At 49.9% G+C, this 11850-nt stretch overlaps 1 protein-coding gene across 4 annotated transcripts; it reads right to left on the bottom strand.

The window, feature by feature from the left end:
- Positions 1 to 702: 702 nt before the first annotated feature.
- Positions 703 to 10922, bottom strand: LOC105087479 (MHC class I polypeptide-related sequence B). Of its 4 annotated transcripts, none has more exons than XM_010978149.3 (7): positions 10292 to 10922; positions 8000 to 9792; positions 4065 to 4358; positions 3500 to 3787; positions 2637 to 2819; positions 2406 to 2516; positions 703 to 1208 (listed from the first exon to the last, which is right to left on the bottom strand). In XM_010978149.3, the coding sequence occupies exons 2-6, from the start codon at positions 8067 to 8069 to the stop codon at positions 2443 to 2445; spliced, it is 909 nt and encodes a 302-aa protein (XP_010976451.3). In that variant the 5' UTR covers positions 8070 to 9792; positions 10292 to 10922; the 3' UTR covers positions 703 to 1208; positions 2406 to 2442. The 4 variants fall into 4 exon arrangements, with proteins under 4 accessions (XP_010976451.3, XP_064332363.1, XP_031291257.2 ...); XM_064476293.1 differs by having other exon boundaries at positions 4065 to 4325; XM_031435397.2 differs by lacking the exon at positions 10292 to 10922 and adding an exon at positions 10098 to 10285.
- Positions 10923 to 11850: the final 928 nt, after the last annotated feature.

Genomic DNA, 11850 nt, shown 5'->3' with positions numbered 1-11850 from the left:
GGGAACAGCACCTGACTAGGACCCTTCATCATCCTCTTGCTTCCAGGCAGGTCCTGCTGCAGAAGGCACTCCCCTCAGCTGCCTTCAGTCTGTGGGAGGTCCCCCCTAGCCCACTCTGCCATCAGTGCTTTACCTGGGTGGGGCTAAGTTTGTCCTGACTGGGAAAAGCACTATGCACATGCATGCCCCAAGACCAGAAGTTAGGAAGGACTAAGCATCAGGTGGAGAAATATCTCACCTCCCCACCTGCCTTGCAGAAATCATTCTGAACTGATGGAGAGATATGCTGATGTATGATTGATTCACTCACATTCCATGTTCCTTTACTCTCTCATCAGCTTAGTCCTCAGCAGTCACTTCACCCGAGGAGCAGACGGACCCCTATTCTTATAATCAGGAAACCCCAAAGCAACGTCCCTGTCCCCTCCCCTGATGTCACTCTTCAGCTCTGCTTCATCACATGAGGGTTCCAACTATTCAGGGAAGATTTCCCCCTCAGGGTCAGCCCCTGAACATTGGCCCAGGCGTTCCATTGCATCTTCTCCCAGCCCTGTATGCTTCTGTTGTGACTCTGTCAGTCACTGGGAGCTGGAGGGGTCAGGGGGAGCAGAATTTTCAGTGCTGCCTCAAGGCATGGAGATATACCTCCCCTTCTCTGATATCCCTTTCCAGACCCAGGAAATAAAACATAGACCAGATATGTGTGTTTAAAGAACATTAAAACTTATAATGTGAAATTATAAAGATACTGCAGAGTGAAGTAATGCATATACGAGCGCGACGGGGGTGAAGGGAACATCAGGTTTCCAGAAACCTATAATAAGTCTCCTCAGGAGGAGCCGCAATGAAGGAATTTACAGATAAATCTTATTTATAATAATATAACCAGTCCATTTAATATATTACTCTAATATAATAAGAATAGTGTTAAATAGTGTGGAGCAGCTGGAAGCACCTCATATATATTCCAGTTTTAGTCCTATGAACCTCACTTGGAAATAAACACTGTTTTTCTCATTTTGTGGATGAGGAAACTGAGGTATCAAGAGGGAAAGTTCCAGTCAGACCAGAGTGGGGAGCTGAACTTAGGCCTCCCAGGTGCAGAGTCTAAGCTCCCGCAGTTGAATTAGATCTGACTACAAAGACTTAAATTCCAGTTGTGAGGCTACTACGGTGGTGTGGAGCCAGGTCTTGTAGGCTAATGTGCTCTGGAAAAAAAGAGAAACCAATAAATAAATGACCAACTGGTTGCAGAATATTGCTTTCTATTCCCTTAGAGATTCTCCTTCAGTTGCTCCAAAATCAGACTCTGCCTTTCTCCGAGGGACAACGACACTCCTCCTTTGTTCCTGCTCACCCCACTGTCCCCCGCCCTGGCTGGACTCCTCCCCTGCCTCCCTCAACATCATCACCTGTCCCTGCTTCCAGAACCCTCCATGCAAGGGACAAAAGTCCACAGGACTAGAGGACAAGATCCAGGAGTGGATACTTCAGTCCAGATGCCTCCCTCGACCCGGTGCCAGGCTGCCCACCAGACAGACCCTGGCTCCATGTTCCTCCAGGCCTGGGATGGACACACACACAACTCCTTTCTCTCCTCACTTCTCAGGCCGCTTCACCTGCGCCAGCACCTGCATCTCAGGCCCTGACCTCCCACCTGCAGCCCAGCCTCCTGCCTTCCCCAGGCCCTGAGCCAATAGCTCCTCACTGGAAAGCCCATTGGGAAGCCCAGGTGACCTGCAGACCCAACTAGAAAAACTGGGCCGCCCCAGGCTCTGTACCTGACCTGACCCTGGAGCAGCCCTTGCTCACAGAGGCCTGGCCCCGCCCCGCCCCTCACTCCCCACCCAGGCTCTTGGGCTGCACTTGGCCTTCCCTGCTCCTTCCTGGTCCACTGGCTCCTGAAATCTCAACTCCACCCCAAGTGCTGCTGCTTGGCGAAGCTGCGCGTCCCTCCTGCCCTGTTCCAAGCAGGGATTCAACCAGGACCTGCCCTCACTACTTGTAGGGGACCTGCTTCTCAATGTGGCTAGACCTCTGATTCCAGGATCACCTAGACCCTCCCAACCAGCACATGATCCAACACATCCGCCTAGATGAGGCCTGGTGGGCCTGAGAGTAGCAAGAAAGGGATGAAAACAGAGCACACAACCCTCACTGCCACCCAGTCTTATCCAGAGCAAGGAGAGGCCCCAGCCAGACTCTAAGGGCCCAGCCTAGCCCTGGCTTTGAGCGGGGCTGAGGGCTAAAAGCAGAAGTGGCTCCCATTCCCCTCACAAATATCCATCACCCACTTCCTGTTGCAGAGGCTTGTTATCTTCTCGTTTCTGTGCAGAGGGGCATCTGGGGGGCCCTACATCCTAGGCAGAGCACCCCGCTTCCCTCCCTCTGCCCAGATTTCTCACCTGGGCTCTCCACAGCTGATGTCGTCGTCTTCTTGGATCAAAACATGATGAAAATACAAACCACAACAGCAGCCAGGGTCAGCCATGGGCTCCAATGCATCAGGGTATTTCCTGAGAAAGGGCCTTCTTATAACCCGGGCACCCCAGAGCCACAGGCCTGCTCCCTCTCCCCGACCCTGGTCTCTGACCCTCCCAGGGTCAGAACCCCCTCCGGGATCACCCCAGCCTCACCAGAGGACACAGGGTGTGCACTGTGATTCCCGCTGTGGTCCACGTGGCACGTGAACCTCTGCTCCTCTCCTTGGGGAATATTTACGGTCACCCAGGTCCAGTAAGTCCCGTTCCCATCAGGCAGGACACCCCCAGACTGCTGGGCATCCTGGCTCACGGGGTCCTCATCCTGAAGCCAGGCCACTGAAATATTCCAGGGAAAGAAGTCAAAAGCCCAACAGGACAGGTTGACCCTGCCCTCCAAGGCCTGGCTTAGGGTCACGTTCACTGCTGGAGGCACTGGGGGAGAAAGCACAGAGCCAGTGAGGCTTGTGGCCAAGCCCTGCTCCCCTCTAAGGGAGACGAGAGAATGGGGCTGCTCCCCACTACCTCTCCAACTCTGGCTGAGCCCTCGCCCACCCCAGCCCTTCTCCAAGTCTGCTTTGCACCCTGGGGCCCAGTTCCTTTAGACAGGCAGGAGGATGGGCCGAGACTGGATCTACATGTGATGCTGAGGAGGGAGATGTGAGGGCTGGGCTCTCAGGGACCAGGAGGGAACCTGCTGTGACAGAAAGGCTGGGAGCCAGGGCGCCGACCCCCAGTCTAGGAGCTTCCTCTCCTGCCTGACACCCACCTTCCCTGGGACAGTTTTCTGTCAGAGGGCCCGCTGCTTCCCTGGATTACTGTCACTGGGATGGTTCCTGCCCCTCCCCTCCTGTACCTGCCCGTCTCTCTACAGATGTTTAACAGAACAGCAAATCGCAATACAACACACCAACGCGACATACATGCACCTGGACTGTAGGGAGGGTTTCTGTGGGCAGAGCTGGGGCGTGGAGGCTATAGGGATCTGGGACAGGAAGGCCCCGGCCCAGGGTCAGTACCTGTTCTGTCCGTGAAGCCCATGCGGGACTCCACGTAGCTCCGCAGTCTTGCACAAAGCTCTCCCTGCACATGGGCCCAGTAATGCTTGCTTTGAAAGCCATCTGTGTCCCAGGACTTCTTGATTTTCATGGCCAAGGTCTGATCCAGGGACTGGGGCACTCTACATCCATGGGTCTCCGGGTGACAGGAGAGGAAGAGCTTCCCATCATAGCAGATACTTCTGAAGCCCCTGGCCTGGCCATCTTCTCGGATTTCACAGCCCACAGTCTCCTGCAGGGAATGCAAGCCTGCCCCCACCGAGCAGTGACCCTCCGGTTCTGGTTCCATGTCCTTCTGCCCTTCGGCCCAAGTGAGAAATTCCAGCCAGAGGGCTCCCTCTCTGCTGCCCTCCATGTCTTCCCTGTGCGGGCTGAGTCACGGCCACCTCCCTGCTGACTTCACAGACCCCCTTCCTCAGCATTCCCCTCCCCCACCAAATCCAGGGGAAAGAGACAGATCCCTGTTCTGGGCCCAGACTTGCCTGGGAAATGCCTCACAGCACTCTCGCCCCTTCCCCACTCTCACCTCCTTTATCCTCCTGCAGGGACATTGTTTCTGCCAGAAGTTGTCTGAGGTCCCTTCCGTTCTCTGTCAAGTCCTTGATTTCTGTGTCCCACATCTCAGCTGCAAAGTCTTCTGCCCACGGTCCCTGGGGCTCTGCCCTGCCCTTCCCGCGGTCATAGTGCAGGAAGGCCTGACCATCCAAGCGTCCCTCAGCTGAAAAGCTCGGCTGCACAAACCCATCCTGCCACAGCACTGTGAGACTGTAATGGAGACTGTGCAATCCTGGGGAGGACGGAGTGCAGGTGAGACTGCTTTCTGGAAATGAGGGCCCATCAAATGTTGAACAGAAAGGTTCTGCTGCCCTGACCTTCTCCAGATCTCAAGGATGCAAAACAGGCATGTATACCGAGGGACGAGAATGAGGATTTCCACACAGGAATAAAAGGAAAGGAGAAAGGAAGGAGCTAGGAACTGAGGAACGAATGGGGGGAGGAGGACAGAGATGGCAAACATGTAGGACAGGTGCCAGGCAGGGCAACACTGGCTCCCTAAGGGTCCAGGTAGGAGGTCCAGGGGAGAGGCTGGCCTGCGGAGGAAGGGAGAGGCAGAGAGAGGCAAGAAAACCAGGGTGAGGGGAGCTGGACCAGAAGGGAGGCAGGGGCTCTAGCAGGCCCAGGATCAGAGAGGCCCACCTGGCAGAGGGCTCCCTGGTCAGGGGTGGGTCAGGGGTGGGTCACGGTGAGGTGGAGAGTGAGGCCTGCTGTCTGTGGTGAAGGCTCACTGGGGACAAGGTGGAGTCAAGGGAGGGTGAGGCAGGAGGCAGAGGGGCCTGCGGGGCTGGCTTGTGGCGCTAACAGAGTTTCAGGTAGGCCAGTGCCCCCCGGGGGAGCCGAAGGAGGGGGTCTGGGTCCAGAGTGCAAGAGGCATGGTGAGGCCCCACTTGGGGAGGGGAATAAACCTGCCAGTGTCCCCTGGGGAGAGGTAGGTGTTGGGGGATTCAAAGGGTCAGTGCAGTGTGCCCAAGGGTCATCTAGAATTAGAAGGAGGGGCTGGCAAGAGAAAATAGAACTTCGGTGCCTAGTGCACATTGGGAAGGACCTACATGGTGGGAGTGGTTTGGGGGGCAGGTCTTACCCCACAGAGGGGTAGGGTCAGACATCCAGCGCAGGAGGGGCAGTGCTGGGAGAAGGCCCCTGTAGGGAAAGGCCAGCCCACCAGGTGGCATAAACAAGGACTTTGGATACATGGTTGAGGTAGTGATAGCCCACTGGGGTCAAGGAACCAAAGAAGATATTGAAGGCCAAGGAGCTGGGCAGTTGGACCAAGGATTCTTTCAGGGGGAGGGGTTGCAGAGGGGATCATGCCTGGGATTGGGGAACAGGGGATGAGTGGGGCTCAAGGGTGACTCTGGGAGACCTTGGGTTAGGGTGAAGACAGAACAGGAGGAGTGAGGGACCTTGAGAATACTGGTTCCCAGGGGAGGGGGCTTGTGACTGATGAGAACTTGGTGAGGATCCAAGGCAGGTGGGCAGGGGTGGGAGCAGGGTAAGGTGCCATAGGGGGAGGTGCAGAGGGACCAGGGCAAGTGCAGTCCAGCACCTATGGGGTGGAGAGTGGAGGCCTCAAGAGGGTGAGTTTAGCAGCATACACAAAAGTAAACTCAAAATGGCTTAAAGATTTGAACGTAAGACAAGACACTATAAACTTAAGCCTCTTAGAAGAAAACATAGGCAAAACATTATCTGACATAAATCTTAGCAGTGTTCTCCTAAGGCAGTCTACCCAGGCAATAGAAATAAAAGCAAAACTAAACAAATGGGACCTAATTAAACTTACAAGCTTTTGCACAGCAAAGGAAACCACAAACAAAACAAAAAGACAACCTATGGAATAAGAGAAAATATTTGCAAATCATGCGACTGACAAGGCTTAATTTCCAGAATATACAAACAGCTCATATACTTTAATAACAAAAAAAGAAACAACCCAATCCAAAAATGGGCAAGACCTAAACAAGTAATTCTCCAATCAAGGTATACAAATGGCCAATAAGCACATGAAAAAATGCTCAGTATCACTAATTTTTGGAGAAATACAAATCAAAACTACAATGAGGTATCCACACCAGTCAGAATGGCCATTATTAAAAAGTCCACAAAAGATAAATGCTGGAGAGGGTGTGGAGAAAAGGGAACGCTCCTACACTGCTAGTGGGAATGTGGTTTGGTACAGCCGTTATGGAAAACAGTATGGAGATTCCTCAAAAAAACTAAAACTAGTCTTACCATGTGATCCAGCAATCCCTGGGTGTATATCCAGAGGGAACTCTAATTCGAAAAGATAAGTGCACCCCAATGTTCATAGCAGCACTACACACAATAGCCATGACATGGAAACAACCTAAGTGTCCACTGACAGGTAATTGGATAAAGAAATTGTGCTGCATCTTCTTTGTCCATTTATCTTTTGACGTGCACTTGGGATGCTTCCATGACTTAGCAACTGTAAGTAGTGTTACTATTAATGGTGGGGTGTATGTATCTTTTTGAAGTAATGTTTTTGTTTTTCTTAGATGTATGCTCAGGAGTGGAATTGCTGGGCCATGTGATGGTTCTGTTTTTGGGTTTTTAAGAAACCTCCATATTGTTTTCCGTAGTGGCTACACCAATTTACATCCCCACCAACAGTTTTCAAGGGTTCCCTTTTATCCACATCCTTGTCAACATTTGTTATTTGTGTTCTTTTTGATCATGGCCATTCTGACAGGTGTGAGATGATATCTCGTTTTGATTTTGATTTGCATTTCCCTGATATTAGTGATGAGAAATTTTTCATATTCCTGTTGGCCATCTACATTTCCTCTTTTGGAAAAATGTCTGTTCAGTTATTCTGCCCATATTTTAAATGGGTTGTTTGCTTTTTAATTGAAGTACAGTTGATTTAAAATGTTGTATTAGTTTCTGGTGCACAGCATGGATGGACTTGGAGGGCATTGTGCGGGGTGAAATGGGCCAGACGGAGAAAGACAAGTACTCTAAGATATCACTTACATGTGGAATCTAAAAAAGTACAACAAATACAACAAACTAGTTGAATATAACAGAAAAGAAACAGACTAGCTGATGTAGAGAAGGGACTACTGGTTACCAGTGGGGAGAAGGAAGGGGGAGGGGCAAGATAGAGGTGGAGGATTAAGAGGTACAAACCATCTGGTCTAAGATAAGCTATAATATTGTACATCAACTATACTTCAATTTAAAAAATATGATATTGTAAAATAAACATATAAATAAAATTTTAAATGGTTTTTAAAAACTCAAAAAGGAAAGAAAAAAAGAAAAGAAAAGAAATGTGGTCGGCACTTGGGCCCTTCCTGGAGCTCCCTAGTCACTAAAAAAAGGCCTCTAAGTCCAGGGACTGAGGCTCCTGGAGCACTGTCTGCCTGGAAGTTCCTTTTACCCACAGGCAGCGAAGGGAAGAAGGCTGGGCAGAAAACAGCAAGAAAGAACAGTGCTCAGGCACCTGAGAGGGCAAAATCCCCCTCAGACGGGAAGGAATTGGTAAACTCCAGCATCGGGGGGGGGGGGGGGCGTCGTAATCGGGGTGATGGTGGGGGGAACACGGGTGTGGGGGCAGCCTTCCGACCCAGGGGTGTCAGAGAACTCAGGTCTGAAGAAGAGGAAGGAGGGAGGGAGGGTAGGTGCAGCCGGAAGAGAAGCTGGAAAGAGAGTGCAGAAGCCAGACTGAGCTGTGATGGGAACAGGCGGCACCCGGCTTCCGGCCCCCACCCCGACCTTACCCTACCTCTCCCCATCTCCCCCAGCTCTTACCCCGTTCCTTGCTCCCCACCCGCGCCGCACCGCCAGTGAGTTGGTCCCCTCGGCGCTCAAGAATTCCACCCGACCCCTGAAGCCGCCCCAGGCTCCCGGCTGCGAAGCTCAATGAACCCCACTCACCGGCTGTGAAACCTAGGAGTGGAAGAAGGGTAACATCGAATAGAAACATCAGGACACGGAGAAGCCGCATGGCCTAGACTTTTCCAGCCTCCCGGAGGCTGCAGCACAGCAACAGAAGGCGCCGGGACGGAGCGCTCAGTGCGGCAGTCCTGAGCAACTCCACAAGTTACCCTGAAAGCACGCCTCCCGGCCGGGCTGGGAGCCTAACTTGCAGCCACTGACTCAGCCACGGGGGCGGGGCAGGAACCGCGGGGAGGGGACAGGGATCACAAGCCCAGTGAGGCCACTCCCCATGATCCACTCCAGCGCCAACCTCTCTCCAGACACCCTTTCCAACCTGCCTCAGGACATCTGCACCTCTGGGGCCACCTGCCCCTCAAATCCAGCAGGTCTACAAGCAGACTCTACACCTCCCAGCACACCAGCCTCTCCCTGTCCCCCTAGTTCTCTGGCAACACCACCAGCTTGGTCCCCTCTGATCCCTTTCCCCCTGCCTTTCTTGGACTCACCATCAGCTTCCCCAACCCCTGTTCCATCCCACAGCAGCTACCTTAGTCCAGGCTTTCATCTACTTCAGCCTAGAGAACCGCAAAGGTCTCCTAAACCTGTACCTGTCCCCAGTTATAACCGTGATGCCCAAGCCATCCACAGCTGCCCCGTCTGCAGATATAACACATAATGCCTCTGCTCCCTCACTGATGCCCCAGCTGCCACAACCAGCTGTCTGGTATCACCCCCCACTTCTCTGGTGATATCTTCCCTGGGTTGCAGTAAAAGTGGCCCATCTCCTTACTTTGTCCCACCAGGATGCCACTGCTTCTGCATCACCCTCCCATGGATTATTCTCCTCTGCCTTCCAACCCATCAGAACTGCACATGCTACAAGATCATCCCAAACAGATGGTGGGGAGGGTGGCACAACCTTGGGATCATACTAAAACCAACCTAACTGTATGCTTTAAAAAAAAGAATTATGTGATATATGAACTATATCTCAATAATAATATAATAACAATAATGCCACCTTTAAAGCTTCCTTCTACTAAAAATTGTGCCTTATTGCCAATACACATCTCTTGGTCTTTGGAACATCTAGCCTGTGGTCCTCAATTTCGGCTGCTTATTAGAACCACCTGGGGAGTTTTTACTATCCATATGTGTAGGCCATGGCCAAAACCAACTGAATCAGTATCCCTTGGGTTGGCCTTAGTATTTTTTAAAACCCCCTCAGTGATTCCAATGTGTAGGCAAGTTTTAGAACCACTGGTCTAACCCTGGTTGAAACCTCCTTGATGGTACCAACTCTGCCGTGCCTTGAACCCTATCTGACCATCTTACACTCCTCCCATAAGCTAACAAGTCACTTTAGGATCAGGAACTATGTTCATTTCATCTTTGTCTCCCTGTAAATAAATGCTTTTTTCAAAGTTGTACTCTGCCTCTCAATACTAACCATTCCACTAAGCTCCTTATTCTACACTTTTCCTGTGAGTGAAAATGTCAGGCCTCAGAAAGCTTTAACAATTTCTTAGATTTCATATTATTTTTATTAATTAATTACTTTCACCATCACAATTTATTTGGCAGTTCAGGGATTGGGTCCTGTCCCATCTCAGAGAGATTCTTTTCATTGCTGAAATTCACAAGGGTAGTGAAAGTATAGAGGCAGATGGAACCCAGCTCTTCTGAAAGCTGGACCCAAACCCTTTCCTCTGTGTCAGTCCTCCTTCAAAGACTTGCTAGCTGTGGCAGCTCCAGCAGACTGTCTCATTCAAGTCACTGCACCCCCAACCCTGCAAAAAAAAAAAAAAGACTTAATACTAATATGCTAGGTTTGTTCCACAGCATTTGGAGGTGATTGCAATGAGAGATAAAGCCAACTACTCCTCCTGGGATGTGGGAGAGGCCCTGATGGTCTAGGACTGCAGATTTAGGGTGCTCTCCTGGATCTAGCCATGGCCGCCCCTCCCCCATCAAGCCTTGCAGCTGGTCTTTTGTACGGTTTTCCCTCCACCCCACCCTGTTTCCAGCCTCCTCTGCCCTTCCCTATAAATTACTTCTTCTCCCTCCACTCTTCCTTCTGTAACCCTGGACTCACACAAATACTGGAGTCTTTCAGCAAATTTCCGACGACACTGCTGGGTCCGGAAATGAAACCGAAGAGATCAAGCGAGACACTTCATTCTTGGCAGGGCTTCACCGACCCCTCAGAAGATCACTCCATCCCCCTAACTCTGGCTTAAAGGAAATAAAAGCTGTTCTTTGATATAAAAGCAGAATGAAGGCGCTTACAGGTAGGTTGGGAGCTGCATTTCGGGTCCTGGTTCTCCATCTGCTCCATGATTACTTCTGCAGGCTGTGAAAATGCTGTCCTGCCCGGGTCCGCGGAAATTCCGACTCAGGTCTGAAAGGAGATCTGGAAACCGACTGATTTTAAACAGCCTCTGGATCGATTCTGAGGTCTAGGTGTAGCGCAATGCTTCTTCCAGCCCCGGCCTTCATGGGGCCCACCCTTAGATTCCAGGATCCAAAAACACTTCTTACAGCCTCGCGTCACCCCAGGAAGGGAACAGACCGTCCAGGGCTCCGCCCGCCCAAATGAAAAGCTGAGATCCAGAATCCAGCAATAAACCACTGACGTTCTGCCACGCTTAGAAAGAAAACTACTTTAGACCCCATGTGACTTCCTGAAATCATATAATAACAGCAGAACCGGGCAGCCGTTTTACAAAATAGCCTGGTGAGCGCTGACTTCCTGGTGGGTACCTGACCTGTCCCGAGTGAGTCAGGTATGTTCGTGGCTTCGAATATGCAGGGGATAAGCTGTAAAGCAGAGAGCGGGAAAAGGAGGGAGCGAAGGGGAAAAGGCTGAAGAAAGGAAGAGAGAAGAAAAAGAGATAGAAAAGCTACCGGGGAAATAAAATTTTAACGATATAATTTTATGATTTCTGACTTTCATTTTTATTCTTTATTTATTTTATTCTGTCGTGTATTCGTTTTGTTATAGGTGTTTGAGTTCTGTCTGAATATGCAAACAGCTATTATTGTTATTGGTGGACCACTTGAAAGGAAGATGCAAACATCAGGACCCTTTAACTTCAAATGTGCAGGGTGTAGCTCTTAGAAACAAGAACAAAGTGTTTTGTTTGTTTCTTTTGTTTACCTAAGTATAAATTACAAAAAGGATAGTATTTTTAAAACCAGCTGTGGTGGGGAATGTATGGCTCAGTGGTAGAGTGTGTGCTTAGCTTGCAGGAGGTCCTGGGTTCAATCCCTAGTACCTCCAAATTTTTTTTTAATTAAATAAATAAATAAGCCTGATTACCTACCCCCTCCAAAAAAAAAAGAAAAAACTTCTTTCATTTAAAAAATAAAATTAAATAAATAAATAAAACCAACTTTGAAGGGACATAATTTACATACAACATAATGCATCTATTTGAAATGCACAGCTGGTTGAGTTTTGGCAACTTACATGCCCACGTCACCATTACCAGAATAAAGATGTAGAACATTCCTACTGTCCCCAAAGAAAAGCCTTGTGACATAATTCCATGCAGCCAATATAAGTAATAAGATAGATTTTAATGTGTTGCTATGAAAAGATGTGCCCAAGACATGTTTAAGCTTTTGTAAAAGCTAAAGAACATGCTGAATTATAATGCCACTAATACCACTTATAAAATACATTTTTAAATAGAGGAAAACCTTGAAGATTTCTCACCAAACTTTTGACACTGGTGTCTCCAGGGAGTGAGATAATTTGATGACTTACAATTTGTCTGAAATGTTGGAATTTTCCTTTAGCATAAATTTGGATCTGTATGGGGGTAGGTCAGGGAGATAATATT

This window comes from Camelus dromedarius, chromosome 19, assembly GCF_036321535.1.
Source record: "Camelus dromedarius isolate mCamDro1 chromosome 19, mCamDro1.pat, whole genome shotgun sequence".
NCBI classification, from domain to species: Eukaryota; Metazoa; Chordata; class Mammalia; order Artiodactyla; family Camelidae; genus Camelus; species Camelus dromedarius.
Note: the sequence above shows the minus strand (reverse complement) of the source record. Positions and strands in the feature narration are given on the sequence as shown.

What these genes read in the sequence shown, in the direction of transcription:
- LOC105087479 (XM_010978149.3), bottom strand. Translation starts at nt 8,069, where the DNA reads ATGCGGCTTCTCCGTGTCCTGATGTTTCTATTCGATGTTACCCTTCTT. An exon ending in GGGCTTCACGGACAGAACAG is followed by an intron (nt 2,820 to 3,499) that starts GTACTGACCCTG and finishes GGAATATTTCAG; the next exon opens with TGGCCTGGCTTCAGGATGAG. An exon ending in TGCACACCCTGTGTCCTCTG is followed by an intron (nt 2,517 to 2,636) that starts GTGAGGCTGGGG and finishes GCCCTTTCTCAG; the next exon opens with GAAATACCCTGATGCATTGG.